Source organism: Carcharhinus amblyrhynchos, unplaced genomic scaffold (genome assembly GCF_965287045.1).
Source record: "Carcharhinus amblyrhynchos unplaced genomic scaffold, sCarAmb.v2.hapA scaffold_514, whole genome shotgun sequence".
Taxonomy (NCBI): domain Eukaryota; kingdom Metazoa; phylum Chordata; class Chondrichthyes; order Carcharhiniformes; family Carcharhinidae; genus Carcharhinus; species Carcharhinus amblyrhynchos.
Window position 1 is genome coordinate 44,747 of NW_027650254.1, and position 21,288 is coordinate 66,034.

At 44.2% G+C, this 21,288-nt stretch overlaps 1 protein-coding gene across 1 annotated transcript; it reads left to right on the forward strand.

Moving 5' to 3' along the window:
• Positions 1-308: 308 nt before the first annotated feature.
• rpl32 (ribosomal protein L32) lies at positions 309-9,710 on the forward strand. The gene is made up of 4 exons (XM_080184001.1): positions 309-410; positions 2,979-3,079; positions 3,354-3,535; positions 9,536-9,710. The coding sequence occupies exons 2-4, from the start codon at positions 2,984-2,986 to the stop codon at positions 9,663-9,665; spliced, it is 408 nt and encodes a 135-aa protein (XP_080040127.1). The 5' UTR covers positions 309-410; positions 2,979-2,983; the 3' UTR covers positions 9,666-9,710.
• The last annotated feature ends 11,578 nt before the right edge of the window (positions 9,711-21,288 follow it).

Below are 21,288 nucleotides of genomic sequence, written 5' to 3' on the forward strand. Positions count from 1 at the left end.
TAATCGGTGGGGATGTGGAACGGACACTGCTGGTGGAGTCAGTGCGCAGCGGACACGGACGCACGGGGCCCAGACGGAGGGTTATCCTGTGGGCTCTATTCGCTTCCCTAGGATGCTATCAGAGCTGCTGAGATATTCCAGCATTTTCTGGGATTGTTGGTGCAGGCTCGAAGGGCCGCTTGGCCTCCTTCTGCACTGTAAGGGTTTTAACTCAACACCCTCCCTGTCTCCAGGGGCTGTGCACTTCACTGCCTCATCCTCCCCAGACCCGCGACCGGGGCAACACCGCGCGGACGCCCGAAGCGGTGGGACCGAGACGTCATTTCCGGATCGCCCGCCACCCTTATGTATCCCGGCAGGCTCCGCGCGGCTTTCTCTTCCGGTCCTTTTGCTGAGTGAGCCGCTCGCGGGTAAGAGCGCCGCGGACCACAATCCGCTTCCATCCTGCCCGCCCTCCGTCCCGACACATTCCCGTCACCCGCTCCCGCTCTGCTGCGGCCTCTCGGCGGGAGATGGGCCACTGGGTTGGCCGGGCTGGGAGAGATGGAGCCGTCGGAGGGCCGTGTGGATGTTGCTGCTGTGTTGGGAGTGCTGTGGGGACGTGGTTAGGTTGAGCCTTGATGGAGTGGCTGCTGGACACAGTTCATTGCAGAGAGTGTACATGCAGCATAGTGACTCCTTTCTAAATCCTCTTCAACAGCTGCCTTCCTTCTCTCTGTCCACTCTGTACCATCCCACTAACTTTCACTCATCTTCATTGCTTCCTGCACCAATTTAAATTTAATCAGCCAGGTGTCCATCTCTGTCTTCATAAAATTTTGCATTCAAATCCAAATCTGTAATTAGCAAAAGGTGCAACGTTTATCATACTGACTCCTAGGGCCTGCTTGCTGATTTGCTTATATCTATTGAATACCTTGTTTTATTGATTTTAAATTCTATTTGGGAATAGTTCTTTAGAAAGTAGATCAAATAAGTAAGGTTTATGTTCTGACTATTCTGAGCTCAACACAAACTGATGATCCTCAGTCTCTGCCACTTTAAACTGGAGGTTTTTGTGCTCTTTCAGACTTTGGTAGGTGGAATAATGGAGCAAGGAGAGCAGTCATTCCAATTCTGCTTCACCCCAGTAATTGAGAGTCTGTTACGTGCTAGAAACTGCATCATTGAGCTGTTAATGACCCACCTAACAAAATAATGCACTGTTTAGTTCACAGATTTCTACCAGGCTAATTTTAGTTGCTGTGGCAACAGCTCAATTACTGAGTTGCCTGTCCACAGGACTTGGATGTCAGCCAGTACAGAGCCGAGGTAGAGCTGCTATCCATGTACATATGCAATTTATTAAGGGGGGGTAAGAACATAAGAAATAGGAGCAGGAGTAGGCCATCTAGCCCTTCGAGCCTGCCCCGCCATTCAATAAGATCATGGCTGATCTGTCGTGGCTCAGTTCCACTTTCCAGCCCTCTCCCCATAACCCTTAATCCCCTCTCTTATCAAGAACCCATCAACCCGCTTCTTAAAAATATTTAGCGAGGCAGCCTTCACCACCCTTTGAGTGAAGAAGTTCCTCCTCAATTCCGTTCTAAACCGCCTCCCCTTTATCTTGAGGCTGTGCCCCCTAGTCCTACTGTCTTTTTTGAGCGGGAAGAGTCTCTCCACCTCTATCCTATCCATCCCATTCATCATCTTATACGTCTCAATGAGATCTCCCCTCATTCTTCTAAACTCTAACGAGTACAAGCCTAGTTTATTCAGCCTCTCCTCATAGCTCAATCCCCTCAACTCCGGTATCAGCCTAGTAAACCTCCTCTGCACTCCCTCCAGGGCCAAAATATCCTTGCGCAGGTGCGGCGCCCAAAACTGCACACAGTACTCCAGCTGCGGCCTCACCAATGCCCTATATAGCTGCAGCAAGACCTCCCTACTTTTATATTCAATCCCCCTCGCTATGAAGGCCAGCATCCCATTCGCCTTCCTGACCACCTGCTGCACCTGCAAGCTGGGTTTTTGCGACTCATGCACAAGGACCCCGAGGTCCCTCTGCACCGTCGCCTGCTGCAGTTTTTCGCCACGTAAGTAATAGTCCTTCCTACCATTCTTCCTACCAAAGTGGACCACCTCACACTTGCCAACATTAAATTCCATTTGCCATTTCCAGGCCCATTCGCCCAGCCTATCTAGATCCTTCTGCAGACTCTCCACACCCTCCGCACAATTTGCCTTTCCCCCAATCTTGGTGTCATCAGCAAATTTCGACACCCTGCACTCGGTTCCCTCCTCCAGATACGTTTGGATATGGGATCAGATTTCCTATCCCAGCAGGCGTCGATGCTCCATTGTTGAACGAAGGGATGTGCTAAGTGAGTGGAGTTCAGCCAAGATGGTGGAGCAGCTTTGACAAGTATATGGCCTGCTCCTGATTCAAACTCTTGTGTAAACAAGGGATGTCAACAGAATGAGGAGTGGTAGGAGAAGTTTAGATTTTATTAACAGGGTCTTAGAATGATAAACGTATTCAAATCAGATGGAGCTTAGTGTGTGGATTTAACAAGCTGTCAGGATTGGGGAACACCTACGGAGGAGAGATGTTAGGGTGCAAGAATTTTTACCAGAATGGAGAGTTTTCAGTGAAGACCCTTATGGATATTCCTCCTTTGTTCTGCTGAGGCAGAGATTAGTGTATCTTAGAAGACAATTATGAAGGGCGGATTTGATGAGGCAACTGACCTGTGCTGTGAACTGGAGTGTATCAGCATAGGGTGAGTATGAACTCTTGGCTGTGGATTTGTCCGATGAAGTATGATATTTTCAGTATGGATTCTTGGTATGTCACAGATGTGCTTTCCTGGAATTGTATCTCAGTACAGGAGAGTCTTTGGGTAGTCACTTGAGCTGCTGGCTTCAACCACAGGATAGTTGTTGTTAGTGAGGAGCTGTCAACTGCTATTGCTAAGCGAAATGTTTTCTCTTAATAGTTACCATGGCTGCCCTAAGACCACTCACCAAGCCTAACATAGTGAAGAAACGCAGAAAGAAGTTCATTCGCCACCAGTCAGATCGCTATGTGAAGATTGCGGTAAGATTTCTGATCCTGTCTCGAGCTGTTATTGGTGTTTACTGAGGGTGTGATCAGCCACATGTTCTCAACAGCAATTTAGATGTTTGCTATTATACAATGTTTAGTTGAATATGTCTGATTTTGGAAGAGGTCAACTTCTTGTCAGCACATGAGGGAGATGAACCGAAGTCTGTGCTGGTGGAATATCCAAAGATGGTTTGGTACTGAAGCATTGTATATAAGTATGGAGATTTTTTAATAATCTATTCAAATCTGTCAATTTCTTTAACAGCGTAACTGGCGTAAACCCAGAGGGATTGATAATAGAGTACGGAGGAGATTTAAGGGTCAGATTCTGATGCCTAACATCGGTTATGGCAGTAACAAGAAGACCAAACATATGCTGCCCTCGGGATTCAAGAAATTCCTGGTTCACAATGTCAAGGAACTAGAAGTCCTGATGATGAGCAACAAGTAAGAATTCCTTCTGTAATTGAGGTGGTGTTTGAGACTGAATTTCTCATTGGCGTCAGCAGGATTTGTTTATTCAGAGGCTATATAGATAAGTGATAAACTCAACATTATTGGGGCTTCCTGGGTTTTAGCAAGATCTGTTACTGGGCCAGAGTAGTTGAGCTAAGATTCCAGCCTACAGTTTGCTGATTTTCCCAGCATGTGTATTTTACTCCATGGGTTATACTATGAATATGTTTGCTCTTTGAAAGAGCTGTTGTGTTGGTCCCTTTCCCCATAGTCCTGCAGATCATTCTAGAAATTTCTTGTCCACAATGTCAAAGAACTGGAAGTCCCGATGAGCAACGTGGGTTCTTCCTGTAACTAAGCTGGTATCTGGGACTGAACTTCTCATTGGTGTCAACATGATTTGTTTACTTGGAGCCTATGTAGATAAATGTAGATATCTCCCTCTCTTGCATATGTGCCAATCTCTTTTGAAAGATACACTTGAACTTTGCCACCATTCAGGCAATATAATTTCAGATATTGTTTGTTAAATGAAGTAGTGCATAAGGGCTTTGTCTTCATGTTAGACAAGACCTGAATCCAAACCATGAAAACATACTCGCGTTGTTCTCATCTTGTGGCAGCCAACTGACTGTTCGCTTGCCGTGACTGCCACATTTACAACATTACAATTCAAAATTACTTGAATAGCTGCAGATCAGACTGGGTGGTTGTCGAAGAGGCAATAGAAATGTAGATTCTTTGCTCTTTCACACTGAGGGTTGGACAGTTCACTGGGAGAGAAGGAGGGGTGATCGATAGAATACAGCTGGAGTAACCAGGAATAAAACAGTGCGAATGAATGATGTTGCCTGACGCTCACCATGCTGGATTTCTGTCATTGGCTGGAGTTTTTGCTCCCTAAGGGGTTGGTGTTGCGGATTGAGGTAGTCCAACTCTCACTAAGCATCTGTTTTCCATTAGGAATTTTGAGGTGGTTAATTACTAGTCTGGGAGTAAGGTTGAAGTAGACCTCTACAGATTAGTTAGTTGACATCAATTGTGGGCAAACTCTTGAAATTGACAGTAAAGAATATAAGAACTAACTGGATGCCGCAGTGGTTTTTTTTATCAAAGACAAATTATTTTTCATCTAAAACAAATGGAAATGCAGAGCTCTCACTAATTGCAGTGGTTGATCTGGTTCAGCATGTGACTCCCAATTGCCCAAAGTGGTGTGGGAGCTCTCAGATGTATCAAACTGATGAATGATTATGAAAACTAAGTAATAAGTAATCAAGGATGGCCTTGACACTGGCACCCACATTTCAGCAATACAAGTCTTGTAAGGGTATTTCACGTTTCTCGGGAGCCTGTTAAGTTATATTTCAGAATCATGGCAGCTGTGCTGGAGGAATTAGGTAGCAGGTTAGTTGATTTGCCAGTGGTTATTGTTTGATTTGGGAAGGTGGTTTCTCCAAGTAACCCATGCATTTTCCATGTGACAGCTATTTGAAATTTAGTATGGGGGAATATGGTACTGGAATGTGATAGTATAAGATGATCAAATAGAAACTAGGTGGAGTGGAGAAGGTTTGAGAGGGATGTGGTTCAGCAGAATGGACCAGAGGCTGGTGACTGAAAGGAGAGGGAGTGAAGAAATATTCAAACACACACTATTTCTTGCAAGTCAATATGGACAGAACACTGCAGCATGGAACATCTTGTTAACAGTGCCCATTGTACTAGAGAGAAATGAGAAGATTAAGTGTACAAGGATAAAGTTATGAAAATGCATGCAGTTCTAGGATTTTGACACTGACCTGCACAAACATTCTGCTTCAACCAGAAAGGGGTCATCCATTCCCAAACAGAAGCATTTGGAGCAACTTGCAGTGTTGTAGAGACTTAATGTTCAACCATCACTAACTTTCATTTTTTAACGGGGTTTTGTGGAGAGCAGGGTGGTGGGATTAGTTTAGGGATTGATATAGGGCTAAGGAGAGAGTCAGGCAGTGGGATTAGTTTGGGGCAACTGATTCACGGCTATGGGGAGAGAGTCGGGCAGCGGAAGTGATGACATAAGGTTTGACTAATACCATGGACTAAATCAACTTCTCCTGTGCTCAATGTCAGTATTAGGTCTTGCTCTAAAGCCTGGAGATGCATATAAACTGGCGGCACAGTGGTTAGCACTGCTACCTCAGCTCCAGGAACTTGGGTTTGATTTCCAGCTTGGGCCACTGTCTATGTGGAGATTGCACGTTCATCCTGTGTCTGCATGGGTTTCTTCCAGGTGCTCTGGTTTCCTCCCACGGTTCAAAGATGTGCAGGTTAGGTTGGCCATGCTAAATTGCTCCTTAATATCAGGGAATCTATAAGCTAGAGGAATTAGCGGGGTAAATTTGTGAGGATAGGGCCTGGGGTGGGATTGTTACCAGTGCGGACTTGATGGCTGCCTCCTGCACAATAGGGATTCTATGATAAACAGGTAGTTGCTGGTGCCACGGTTACATTAAACCAATGACCTTTCACTGTTGAATCATGTTGAAATGTAGCAGTGTTTGATGGAATTGAAGTTTGCTGAGGAATTGATGGATTTAGATTGGAATTGACACTCTACTCTGCTCCAAACTGCTACTGCATAAATGTCCCAGTGATATGCTGACCAGGAAAGCATGGTGGCACAATGATTAGCACTGCTGCCCCACAGTGCCAGGGACTCAAATTCAATTACAGCTTTGGGTGACTGTCTATGTAGGTCTTTGGGTGTTCCAGTTTCTTCCCATGGCCCAAAGATGTGTAGGTTAGATGGTTTGGCCATGGTAAATATGTGGGAATAGGGTGCATAGTGGGTCGAGATGATAAGATACTCTTGACAGTTGATGCACACTCTGCTTCAATGGCTTCCTTTTGCACCTTAGGTATTGTATGGTTCTGTGATGTTGTGAAGGGGAAGGCCACTCCAATATGTCTGATCTTCCTCAGAATGTAAAAACAGATAGCAAACATTTCTGCAAATATATCAAACAGAAAAGAGTGGCTAAAGTAAACATTGATCCTTTAGAGGATGCAAAGGGAGATGTAATAGCTGGAAATGAGAAAATGGCTGAGGCATTGAACAGGTATTTTGTCAATCTTCACAGTGGAAGACACAAATAACATGCCAAAAATTGATGATACGAAAGCTATGGCACGTGACCTAGAAACTATCATGATCACAAAAGAGGTAGTGTTGGGCAACCTAATAGGGCTAAAGGTAGATAAGTCTCCTGGCCCTGATGGAATGCATCCATGAAAGAGATGGTGGAAGAAATAGCAAATGCAGTAGTGATAATTTACCAAAATTTGCTGCACTCTGGGGTGGTTCCTGCAGATTGAAAAATAGCAATGTGTGATGCCACTGTTTAAAAAAGGAGGTAGACAAAAGGCAGGTAACTATAGGCTGATTAGCTTAACTTCTGTCGTACGGAAAATGCTTGAATCTATCATCAAGGAAGAAATAGCGAGACATCTGGATACAAATTGTCCCATTGGTAAAATGCAGCATGGGCTCATGAAGGGCAGGTCATGTTTGACTAATTTGGTGGAATTCCTCAAGAACATTGTATGTGCAGTGGACAGTGGGGAACTTGTGGATGTGGTGTATCTGGATTTCCAGAAGACATTTGACAAGGTGCCGTACCAAAGACTGCTACATAAGTTAAAGGTCCGTGTTATTACAGATAATGTATTGGCATGGATAGAGGGTTGGTTAACTAACAGAAAGCAAAGAGTGGGGGTAAACGGATGTTTTTCTGGTTGGTGGTCACTGACTAGTGGTGTGCCTCAGGGATCAGTGTTGGGACTGCAATTGTTTATAATTTACTTAGATGGTTTGGAGTTGGGGACCAAGTGTAGTGTGTCAGATGACACTAAGATGAGCGACAAAGTGCAGAGGATGCTAAAAGTCCGCAAAGCGGTATAGATAATCTAAGTGAGCGGGCGAGGGTCTGGCAGATGGAGTACAATGTTGGTAAACGTGAGGTCATCCATTTTGGTAGGAATAACAGCAAAATGGACTATTTAAATTTTAAAAAATTGCAGCATGCTGCTATGCAGAGGGATCTGGGTGTCCTTGTCCTCTGAAATCATAAGGAGTTGATTTGCAGGTGCAGCAGGTAATTAAGAAGGCAAGTGGAATTTTGTCCTTCATTGCTAGAGGGATAGAGTTTAAAAGCAGTGAGATTATGTTGCAGCTGTGTAAGACCTACATAGACAGGCCACACCTGGAGTACTGTGTACACTTTTGGTCTTCTTACGTGAGAAAGGATATACTGCCACTGGAGAGGGTACAGAGGAGATTCCTGAGGTTGATTCCAGAGTTGAGAGGGTCAGTTTGAGGAGAGACTGAGTACATTGGGGCTATACTCATTGGAATTCAGAAGAATGAGGGGCGATCTTATAGAAATACATAAGATTATGAAGGGAATAGGTAAGATAGAAGCAGGGAAGTTGTTTCCACTGGCAGGTGAAACTAGAACTAGGGGGCATGGCTTCAAAATAAGGGGGAGCAGATTTGGGACTGAGTTGAGGAGAACTTCTTCACAAAGTGTTCTGAATGTGGAATTCCCTGCCCTGTGAAGCAGTTGAGGCTACCTCATTGAATGTTTTTAAGGCAATGATAGATAAATTTTTGAACAGTAAAGGAATTAAGGGTTATGGTAAGCGGGTGGGTAAGTGGAGCTGAGTCCATAGAAAGATCAGCCATGATTTTACTGAATGGTGGAGCAGGCTTGAGGGGCCAGATGGCCTACTCCTGCTCCTAATTCTTATGAATCTAATGTATTCTATGTTTGTGTGTGGCACTGAGAAATTCAGAGATTACTACCTTTGCGGTCCTACTTTTTAACTTCCTCCTTTCTTCTGAATTCTGACTGTTAGATTTCAATATTTCATTTCCTGTGTTATTAGTTCCTACATAGACCATGACTATTGTGTGTTGCCCTTCCCCATCCCCCGCCTATGTTGTACTACTCTATCCTGGTAATAAGGAGGCACACAACATCTGGGACTGAAATCATTGATAGGAGATATGTTTATCCATCACTAGCTTGGCCAGCATTTATTGTCCATCCCATATGATACTTAAGGTGGTGGTCAGCTGCTGCCACCTGCTGCAGTGTCTGAGGTGTTGGGTGCACCCATAGTCCTGTGAATGTGCTTCTCTTGTCACTGATACCATAGAATTGACAACAATCCCACCCAGCCATATTCCTGTAACCCTACTAATCCCATTGGTGCTAAGGGGCAATTGAACATGGGAAATCCACCTAAGCCATACATCTTTGGACTGTGGGAGAAAACCCACGCAGACACAGGGAGAACATAAAACTCTACATGGACCATCTGAAGCCAGAATTGAGCCTGGATCCCTGGCACTGGGAGGCAGCTACTATGTCTGCTATGTAGTGCTGTGATTCAGTATGTGTTTGCTACACTGCCAAAGGCCATTCTCATCATACCCTGAATTCTCTAGCTACTGCCAACCATCTCTTGGACTGTGCACTTGGGGAAATTTGCAACCTATCTTGTGCTCTGCCATGACTCTGGTATTCCTCAAGCTCAACCTCCAATTGAAGCAACTGGAAGCACCTCTGAAATGCAATGCTTACCCAGAAGAACAAAGTTGCATTTCAGTTTGAGATCACTCAAATTACTGAGTACCCACTCACCAGTCAATTTTCATTCTCACCACATTTCTATATACAATGATTCATCCACCTGTGTTCGAGCTTGATTAAATGTGGTGCCCAGGAGTTTTCTTGAATCTGGGACTTGATGGAAAATGCTGGTTACTATGAGAAAATTGGTCACTTACTGTGTGTGGCTTGGTTTATGTCCTCTACAAGGGACTCTAATGTCATTGTGGATAGTCTGCAGCTGCTATTTAGACAATGAGTAAACTGCTGCAGAGAAACTCTTCACTAGTCCAGATTTAGGAACAATACTAACAACTCTCTTCTTTTCTAGGACTTACTGTGCAGAGATTGCTCACAATGTCTCCTCCAAAAACCGCAAGACAATTGTAGAGAGGGCTGCTCAGCTTGCAATCAAGATCACCAATCCCAATGCCAGATTACGCAGTGAAGAGAATGAGTAAACTGTTCTGTGAATGCTATCTCCAATAAAAGTTTTAAATACAGAACCTTCTGTACTGCCTGTTTGTGGGAGGGATTTATTGTTCGGTGGCTGGTACTTTTGTGGTGGGGGTTTTGATGTATTTGTGGGATGGGGTGGTTTAGTGTATGATGGGGTGTTTTGGTGGGTGGGAGTGTGTATGAGGGGGTTGGTGGGTTGTTATGAGAGGGTTCTGTGGGTGGAGATGTGTGGGCCTAGTGAGATACCGGATCAAATATTGCATGCTGCTGTGAGTTGATTGAGATGACAAGCGTAAGACATCTGTGATTAATGAACTTGCCTATTATCAGTTCTTTCTTTCAACATAACCATGTTATGACCTTAGATATGGTTAACTTGACTAGAACAAAGGGCATCTTGTAATTAGCTATATTGTATCAGACCACATGTGACCATGAGGATTGTAAAAACTACATAAAGGCGGACTGTCCCATTATTCAATGCACCTTTGCTACCTAACTTCCACTCAGTGCTGGGAGTCATGTAGCAAAGGCTTGCCAGCTTGCATATGTAAGGAGAATAAAGAACTTTTGAATTGGACAGCGGTTGGTGTTCGCCTTTGAATCAAGGACGGAAGAGTCTTGTGAAAAACAAACTTAACAATTGGCACTGCGAGCAGGACGGTGGCACTACAAAATTGAATGGCTTTAGATTACTTGTTGGCAGCTACTGGAGGCACCTATGCCCTAATAGGCCTCGAGTGCTGTACATATATTCCAGACTCCTCTGACAATATCATTGATTTAGCTAAGCATATTAAAAAGATGACAGACAAAATTAGGACCAAGGAGAAGAAATTTTAAGGATTACAATCCCCCGGCTGGTGTCCCTTTGGTAACTCTTTGGGGAGGAATGCTAAAGCATTCGGGAATCATTATTCTGGTGGTTTGCTTATTACTGTTCTTGCTACAATGTGTTTGTCAATGCCTGGCCTATAACAGAATCCAGGCTCCTCTCTAAAAGTTTGTTATCATGAAATGATAAAAGGAGGGAATGAGATATTATGGGGTTAAAAATCGCATGCGGCTGTGCGCTGATAGAGATGACAAGCTTAATACATCTGTGATTAATGAACTTACCCATTAACAGTTCTCTTTCTTTCAACATAACCATATTATGACCTTAGATATGGTTAACCTGACTAGGACAAAGGATGTCTTGTGATTAGCTATATTCTATCAGACCACATGTGAGTATAAGGATTGTAAAAATTACGTAGGCGGGGTTGTCCCATTATTCAGTCCGCCTTTGTTACCTGACTCCCAGAACTCAGTGCAAGTTAGGTAGCAAAGGCTTGCCAGCTTGCATATGTAAGAAAAATAAAGAACTTTTGAATTGGACAGCAGTTGGTGTTTGTATCAGAAATGGAAGAATCTTGTGAAAAACAAACTTAACACTAGGGGTTTTGTTTCAGTAGGTGAGGGGGTTTGGTCTGGCGGGGGGTGTGGTTTGCTGGACAGTGCACAAATTCTTCATGCACACTAAAATGTTTAAGCTATATTAAAGTTTTAAAAGGCTTCCATCTAGTCTAAAAATCCATCTTTCACTACAAATTTGCATTTCCTATCATTGCATCAACCTTGTATCTTGAATGCAGACTTCCAGTGAGAGTTTGTCCTGCATTGGTTTCTAACCACTTTCCCACCACTGAGTATAACCTGAGTAGCCTGTGATTGCTAGATTTATTCTTTCTTTTGTAAACAATAATTCACAATTGCAGTTAGTTTCTGTGGAACCATCCCTATATGAGGAGGATTGGCAGATTACAACCTAGTACCTGTGCAGCTTCCACCCTGACTTCACTCAGTATCTTCAGATGCATCCCCTGCAATCCTGATGATGTTTCAGCTTTAAGTACCAGCAGCCTTTCTAAAACAACATCTTTATTGATTTTAAACCACCCAGTGTCTCAGCTACTTCATTCACTCTTAACTTTGGCAGTATTTAGTCAAATTCACTATGTCCATGAGATGGTTGGTAAGGGTTTAGCTAAAATGTCAGAGGGGATAGGAACCCACGCAAAGAGTCAGGAGGGGGAATCAAGGAGAAGAACAAAAAACGGGGATGATCAAAGTGATGGGCAGAGAAACGAAGGGCCAGATTCAAAGAGGGCCATAGTGAAAAATAGTGGGAATGGTACCAGTAATGTTAGAAAGATGAGCCTTTAAGTTGTGGAGCATATGCAAAAAGCACGTGAATTAATCAAGCAAGTAGATGTAAATGGAAATTATATAGTCAGGATTACAGTGACATGGCTGCAGGGTGACCTGGGGTGGGAACTGAACATCGGGTATTCAGTATTTGGGAAGGACAGACCAAAAGGTAAAGGGGGTGGTGTTGCATTACTGGTTAAAGAGGAATTTAACATTGTACTGAGGAAGGATATTAGCTCTGACCGTGTGGAATCTATATGGGTAGAACGAAGAAACATCAAGGAGCAAAAAAGTGTATATAGACCCCCAAACTCTAATGATGTTGAGAATGACATTAAATAGGAAATTAGAGATTCATGCGATAGAGGAACATCTGTATTGGTGCTGTAAGGATTTTAGTCTGCATATAGATTAGACAAATCAAATTAGTCAATACCATAGAGGAGGAATTCCTGGAGTGTATATAGGATGGTTTTCTGGATCAATACATTGAGGAACCAACTAGAGAGCAGGGCATTGTGTAATGAGAAAGGAATAATTAGCAATCTGGCATGAGAATCCTTGGATGAGTGATCATAACGTGATAGGATTTTTCATCAATTGGACAGTGACATGCTTGATTCTGACACTGCGTCTTGAATCTTAAAGAAACTACAATGATATGAGGTGCGAGTTGGCTATGATGGATTGGGAGAAGTTACTTAAAGGGATGACGGTGGATAGGCAATGACAAACACTCAGGAACACATGGGTAAACTGCAACAATACCTGTCTGCCACAAAAGTAAAACAGGAAAAATGGCTAGATTATGACTTACAAGGGAAATTAGAGACAGTAATAGAGCCAAGGAGGAGGAATACAAATCGGCCAGAAACAACAGGCCTGAGAACTGGAAGCAGTTCAGTTTTCAGCAAAGGAGGACAGAGATCAATTATGAAGGGTACGAGAATAAGCTTGCAGGGAGCATAAAAACTGACTAAATGTTTTGATAGGCATGAGAGGAGAAAAAGATTGGTGAAGAGAAATGTTGTGGAACATGGTTCAGGGAGAGGGAGGAACTGGACGAGATCAGTATTAGTAGAGAAATTATGTTGGGGAAACTTGGGATTGAAGGCTGATAAATCCCCAGGGCCTGATAATCTACATCCCAGGGTACTTAAGGAAGTGGCCTGAGAAATAGTGGATACATTGGTGGTCATCTTCTGAGATTCAATAGACTCTGGAACAGTTCCTACAGATTGGAAGGTGGTTGCCAATTCTGCTATTTAAAAGGGAGGTAGAGAGAAAACAATTATGGATAAATAAGCTTGGTGTCAGTAGTGGGGGAAAATTCTAGAATCATTATCAAAGTTTTTAGAGCAAAACACTTGGAAAACAGTGGTAGGATCGGACAGAGAGCACAGATGGCACTGCTGCCTCAGCGCTAGGGACCTGGATTCAGTTCCAGGCTGGGTGGAATTTGTACATTCTCCCTGTGTCTATGTGGGTTTCCTCCTGATGCTGCAGTTTCCTCCCTGAAAGTACAGATTAGGTTGACTGGCCATGCTAAATCGCCCCTTGGTGTCAGGGAGATTAGCTGGGTAAATAAATATGTGGGTTTATGAGGATAGAGCTGACTGGGATTGTTGTTGGTATAGATTTGATGAACTGAATGGCCTCCTGCTCCTGTTTCTACGCTCCCTAATCAGCACCCCAGTTCTCTTTGATATTCTTTTATTATTTATATGCCTGTAAAAGACATTTGAATTCCCATTTCTTTGCAGTTGTGGTTCTGACTTGTTTATGGACCTGACTTCAGTTATACACACCTCTGCTCTATCTTACTCATCCAAGGAACTTGACCTACGGTTGTCACATCATTTAGCCTCATGGGAATGTATCTGCACAGTTCCTGAATATTTTGTCAGTGGTCGGGATTGTGTGATACTGTGAAAATGAACAGGGTGATATTAACGGTGACAAATTGACAGCTGAACAATCAAGGACAGTGTGGTTACAGTTTGATACAGGCTGATGGGCAAAGGAGGCAGAGTTGCATTATTAGTTACGGAATGATGTTAAATTGATAGCAAGAAGCAATGTAGAATCAGAAGACATGGAATCTTGGGCAGAGTTGAGGAATCACAAAGGTAAGAAGACCGTGATGGGAGTTATGCACAAGCCCCCTAGCAATAGTCAGGATGTGGGGCAGAAAATAAATCGGGAGATAGAAAAGACATATTAAAAAAGTCAATATTACAATAATCATGGGGACTTCAATATGCAGATGGATTGGGAAAATCAGGTAGGCAGTAGATCCCAAGAAAAGGGATTTGTGGAATGTCTTAAGATTTTTTTTGGAACTGTTTGTGACAGAGCCTATTAGGGAACAGGCAATTCTGGATTTGATGATGTCTAATGATGCAAACTTGATTAGGCAACTTAAGGTGAAGGACCCCTTACGGATCAGTGACCACAACACGGTAGAGTTTGAGAGGGAGGAGCTGGAATCAGATGTAGCAGTATTACAATTAAATAAAGGTAACTACAAAGACAAGAGGGAGGAGCTGGCCAGAGTTGATTGGAAAGGGATCCTAGCAGGGAAGACAGTCAAACAGCAATGGCAGGAGTTTATTCGGGAGATACAACAGAAATTCATCCCAAGGAAGAGGAAACATGCTAAAGGGAGGACGAGGCATCCATGACTGACGAAGGAAGTCAAGGACAGCATAAAAGAAAAAGCACACAAAGTGGCAAGGATTAATGAGAAGCCTTTAAAAGCGAGCAGAAGATAACTAAAAAAGCAATAAGGGGAGAAAGATGAAATATGTGTATAAGTTAACATAAGAACGTAAGAAATAGGAGCAGGAGTAGGCCAACTAGCCCTTCGAGCCTGCCCTGCCATTCAATAAGATCATGGCTGATCTGTCGTGGCTCAGTTCCACTTTCCCGCCCTCTCCCCATAACCCTTAATCCCCTCATCAAAAACCCATCAACCCGCGTCTTAAAAATATTTAGCGAGGCAGCCTCCACCACTTCAGCGGGCAGAGAATTCCAGAGATTCACCACCCTTTGAGTGAAGAAGTTCCTCCTCAACTCCGTTCTAAACCGCCCCCCCTTTATCTTGAGGCTATGCCCCCTAGTCCTACTATCCTTTCTGAGCGGGATGAGTCTCTCCACCTCTATCCTATCCATCCCATTCATCATCTTATACGTCTCAATGAGATCTCCCCTCATTCTTCTAAACTCTAACGAGTACAAGCCTAATCTATTCAGCCTCTCCTCATAGCTCAACCCCCTCAACTCCGGAATCAGCCTAGTAAACCTCCTCTGCACTCCCTCCAAGGCTAAAATATCCTTGCGCAAGTACGGCGCCCAAAACTGCACACAGTACTCCAGCTGCGGCCTCACCAATGCCCTATACAGCCGCAGCAAGACCTCCCTACTTTTATATTCAATCCCCCTCGCGATGAAAGCCAGCATCCCATTAGCCTTCCTGACCACCTGCTGCACCTGCAAGCTGGGTTTTTGCGACTCATGCACAAGGACCCCGAGGTCCCTCTGCACCGTCGCCTGCTGCAGTTTTTCTCCACGTAAGTAATAATCCTTCCTACCATTATTCCTACCAAAGTGGACCACCTCGCACTTACCAACATTAAATTCCATTTGCCATTTCCTGGCCCATTCGCCCAGCCTATCTAGATCCTTCTGTAGACTCTCCCCACCCTCCGCACAATTTGCCTTTCCACCAATTTTGGTGTCATCAGCAAATTTCGACACCCTACACTCGGTTCCCTCCTCCAGATCATCTAGCTAGTAATATAAAAGAAGATAAGAAGAGTTTTTTCAATATATAAGTAAGAGAGAGGCAAAAATAGACATTGGACCACTGGAAAATGAGGCTGGAGAAGTAATAATGGGAAACAAGGAAATGGCAGAGGAACTGAATAGTTATTTTGCATCAGTCTTCACAGTGAAAGACAGCAGTGGGATGCCAGAGTTCAGGAGAATCGGGGGCACAAGTGAGTCTAGTGGCATTCACTAAGGAGAAGGTTCCAGGGAAACTGAAAGGTCTGAAGGTGGATACATCACCTGGACCGGATGGACTACATCCCAGGATTCTAAAAGAGATAGCTGAGGAAATTGTGGAAGTATTAGTGGTGATAGTTCAAGAATCACTGGAGGCAGGGACTGCCCAGAGGACAGGAAAGTAGCTAATCTAACACCGCTGTTTAAGTAGGAAGGAAGGCAGCAGACAGGAAATTATAGGCCAGTTAGCCTGACTTCGGTCATTGACAAGATTTTAAAGTCCATTGTTAAAGATGAGGTTGCAGAGTACTTGGAAGTGCATGATAAAATAGGACTGAGTCAGCACGGTTTTATCAAGGGGAGGTCATGTCTGACAATCTGTTGGAGATAACAAGAAAGTTAGATAAAGGAGAACCAGTGGATGTGATTTATTTAGATTTTGAGAAGGTCTTCGACAAAGTGCCACATAGGAGACTGTTAAATAAGCCCATGGTGTTAAGTAAGATCCTGGCATGAATAGAAGATTGGCTGACTGACAGAAGGTGGAGATTGGGCATAAACGGATCTTTTTCAGGATGGTAACCAGTGACTAGTGTTGTGCCTCGGGTCAGTGCTGGCACCACAACTTTTCACAATATATACTAACAATATGGAGGAAGGAATTGTAGGCACTGTTGCTAAGTTTGCAGATGATACAAAGATATGTAGATAGACAGGTAGTATTGAGGAAGCAGGCGGGCTGCAGAAGGACTTGGACAGCTTAGGAGAGTGAGTAAAGAGGTGGCAGATGGAATACAATGTGGAAAAGTGTGAGGTTATGCAGGTTGGAAGGAGGAATGGAGGCATAACTGTTTTCTAAATGGGAAAATGCTTAGGAAATCAGAAGCACAAAGGGACTTGGGAGTCATTGTTCAAGATACTCGAAGGTAACTTGCAGGCTCATTCAGCAGTTAGGAAGGCAAATGCGATTTTAGTATTCATGCGAGAGGGCTAGAATAGGAGAGCAGGTACGTACTTCTGAGGCTGTATAAGGCTCTGGTCAGACCCCATTTGGGATATAGTGAGCAGTTTTGGACCCCATATCTGTGGAATAATGTGCTGACCTTGGAAAGGATCCAAAGGAAGTTCAGAAAAATGATCCCTGGAATGAAGGGCTCGTCGTATGAGGAATGGTTGAGGACTTTGGATCTTACTCATTGCAGTTTAGAAGGGTGAGGGGGTATCTTACTGAAACTTACAGGATGTTGCAAGGCCTGGATAGAGTGGACATGGGGAGGATGTTTCCACTAGTAGGAAAAACTAAAACTAGAGGAGACAACTTCAGACTAAAGGAACAATCCTTTAAAACAGAGATGAGGAGGAATTTTTTCAGCGAGAGAGTGGTGAATCTGTGGGATTCTTTGCTACAGAAGGCTGTGGAGGCCATGTCGTTAAGTGTCTTTAAAACAGATAGGTTCTTGATTAATAAGGGGATCAAGGCAGGAGAATGGGGATGAGAGAAATATCAGCCATGATTAAATGGTGGAGCAGACTCAGTGGGTTGTGTGGCCTAATTCTGCTCCTATGTCATATGGTCTCATGGTTTATAAAGTCATTGATCCTGCCCCTTCCTCCCATTGACTCCTTCACTCACCATCTCTTAAACTAAAAGTCTTTAAACTTGTGGAACTTATTTGTAAAGTTGTTTTTAAATGTATTTATTAATATCACAAGTAGGCTTATGCAATTAAGTTCTGTGAAAATCCCCTAGTCGTCACACTCTGGTGCCTGTTTGGGTACGCTGAGGGAGAATTTAGCATGGCTAATGCACCTAACCAGCACGTCTTTTGGACTGTCGGAGGAAACCCACGCAAATATGGGGAGATTCAGCAGACTCCGTGCAATCACCCAAGCCCGTAATCAAACCTGGGTCCTTGGCACTGTGAGGCAGCATCACTGTGCTGGCCCTAGTGCAATCATCAGTGATGAGTATTACCTTATTTAAATGTTTCTTCAGAAATTTACTTTATTTTTTAAATTAATTTAGGAGTGTATTGCACATATAGCGTCTTTATTCTTTTCTAACAAGAACCTTCGCCTCATTTATTAATTAATCTTAATGTTGCTTCACTGAAAGTCTCACTTTTCAGGAGGATTGACGACTTGCTCAATTGAAGGATGAATATTGTACCATAATGGGTTAACAGGTGGATGTGCAATGTCATGCCACTGACATCAGTCAGTCATGTGTTAGACTTTTTCTAGAGAGGGAGAGATTAGAATCATGTCTAGGAGTAAAGTACCTACTCTGTAACATGTTTAGGTGTAATACTAAAGCAGATACCAGCGTCTGTCTACAGTCTAAGAATTAAGTCCCGCACCTAGAATCCAAGATAGAACAATCCAATCGCATAACATGGTGGCATTGGAGGCATTGATGTAAAATATATGTCAGTGTTATTGGAAGGATCTTAGGGTGAGGGAAATGTTGAAAGCACTTGACTGAAGGAAAAGGCACCCTAGACAAAGATAACATTGATTGCCTTTGTTGAGCAGTCCTTGCCCCTACCCTACCCGTTTGATTTCCTTGAGGCAGAGGCCAGCAGTGGGAATAATGGAAACGTGATATTCTCTGGTACCAAGCAGTGTCAGGTCTTCAGCTGCTAGTTCATTCCCCTCCATGCAGAAGGTCTAGTAGCTGACAACATTCTCTTAAGGCAGGGGTGCAGGAATCCACTGTAGATATTGAGCCCATTCTTAAAGCCGATGACACTCCTGTCAGCCTGATGTGAAAAAGCGTGAATCAGATTGCAATTTTCCCATATTAAGTCATTTTTTTGGGAGAGTGGTGAATTTCACACTGGTTCTGAGAGGGAAAGGGCCTAAACACATCAGTAAGCCCAGGTGCACAGAAATAGGGCACTCCCTCTACCTCCCCGCATGGACACCCCCCTTCCCTCCCCTCATTGAAGGGATGTTCCCCTGTCCCCTCTCCAACAAACATGGCTGGCATCAGGGCCCTCGCAATGGGTCCACCTTCATGACCATCCCCTTCATTCCCCTGTTCTCTCAGGCTCTGCCCCCTCCTCAGCCCAACTCCCTTGGCACTTTGCCGGCACTTTGCCAGCACTCTGCCAGTGCCATTACCCTGACCACTGGGGGCTTCACTGGCTTCCAAGTCCTCCCGCCCCCCACTCCCTGGCACATGGCCATCACGTCTGGTCTCTATTTGTGGAGACCAGGAGTGATTCTTGCCAGGTTCTCGCTACGCCCCAGGGTTGTAAAATCCTTGAATGTACTCTGCATATTTAAATGCTCATTTACTGGGCAGGAATTGCCTTACATCCAAGAGCATAGATGGGAAGATATCGGCAAGGTTTTGTGCCGGTGCAGAATACGCTAAACCATTCACCCCGATTCACTGGCCCTACTCCAGTCAGACATGTTCTGTGCCAGGCACAAGGTGGCTGGAAAATCGAGGCCTTGTACACAGAGTTCACAACAACCTGGAAAATTGATTGAATTATTTCTAACCAACCTATATCACCTAGCTGGTGCCTGCATATACGGGTGCTGAATGATGACTAATCAGTGATCACAGCGTTGTTGATATCTGGGATGAAAAACTCCCACTTTCTGCAGACCAAAGATGATCTTTGAGTCAAATAGTCCAATATGTGAGGCAGGCTGAGCCTCGAGAATTTAATCAGGGTGTAATTTGGCATGACTCCGAGCCTTCACATGACTCTTATTAACTGGGTCTGCTCGGGGCAGTAGATCCATCCACAGGGAAGCCTGGGAAACTAGGTGAAAGAGCAGAAAAACTCCAGCCATTTTGAGATTCTAGCATTGTGGTGTGAAAATGTCAGGATTGTGGTCAAATATTCCTCACTTCCCTGGGTGAGTGTAGCTCCAACAACACAAACTTGACGCCATTCAACACAATGCAGCTCTGTTTGATTGCTGCCCCTTCCACATTCATTTCCTCTACCATCCAAGCACAGTAGCAGCAGTGTGTACTGTCTACAAGATGCACTGTAGGAGCTCACCAAAGTTCCTTAGGCAGCACCTTCCAAACCCAGAACCACTACCATCTAGAAGGACAAGAGCAGCAGATACACAGAACACCACCAACTGGAGATACCCCTCCAAGCCACTCACCATTCTGACTTAGAATTATTACTTCACTGTCGTTGGGTCAAAATCCTGGTATGCCCTCCCTATCAGCACTGTGGGCATACCTACATCACATGGACTGTAGCGGTTCAAGAACACAGCTCACCATCCTCTTCTCAAGGGTAATTAGGGATGGGCAATAAATGCTGGTCTAGCCAGCACATCTTGTACATTTTAAAAAGCGCAGCGTAGATGCCAGGACTGTCCAGCAGGGAGTGTGAAATTCTTCCATGTGGTAAAACTGGACATTTCAAACATTTCTGCAAATCTAACTATTTATTTTACAAGTGGGCTTACATTAACACTGCAATGGATCAGGAATTGGCTATCAGATAGGAGACAGAGGGTGGTGGTGGATGGTAAATATTCATCATGGAGTACAGTTACGAGTGGTGTGCCTCAGGGATCTGTTTTGGGGCCACTGTTGTTTGTAATTTTTATTAATGATCTGGATGAGGGTATAGTTGGGTGGATTAGTAAATTTGCTGATGACACCAAAATTGGAGGTGTGGTAGATTGTGAGGAAGGGTGTCATAGTCTGCAGGGAGACTTAGATAGGTTGCAGAGCTGGGCCGAGAGGTGGCGGATGGAATTTAATGCGGAGAAGTGTGAGGTAATTCACTTTGGTAGGAGCAACAGATGTGTCGAGTATAGGGCTAACGGGAGGACTTTGAATAGTGTGGATGAACAGAGGGATCTAGGTGTGTGTGTACATAGATCCCTGAAAGTTGGGAATCAAGTAGATAAGGTTGTTAAGAAGGCGTACGGTGTCTTGGCGTTTATTGGTAGGGGGATTGAATTTAGGAGTCGCAGTGTAATGTTGCAACTGTACACTACTCTAGTGCGGCCGCACTTGGAGTACTGTGTGCAGTTCTGGTCCCCGCATTACAAGAAGGATGTGGAGGCGTTGGAGAGGGTGCAGAGGAGGTTTACTAGGATGTTGCCTGGTATGGTGGGGAGGTCCTATGAGGAGAGACTGAGGGATTTAGGGTTGTTTTCGTTGGAAAGAAGGCGGCTAAGAGGGGATCTTATTGAAACATATAAGATGATTAGAGGTTTAGATAGGGTGGATAGTGATAGCCTTTTTCCTCGGATGGAGAAAGCTAGCACGAGGGGGCATGGCTTTAAATTAAGGGGGGGTAGCTACAGGACGGATGTCAGGGGTAGGTTCTTTACCCAGCGGGTGGTGAGGGATTGGAATGCCCTGCCTGCTGCAGTTGTAAATGCGTCTAGTTTGGGGGCGTTTAAGAGATCTCTGGATAGGTTTAT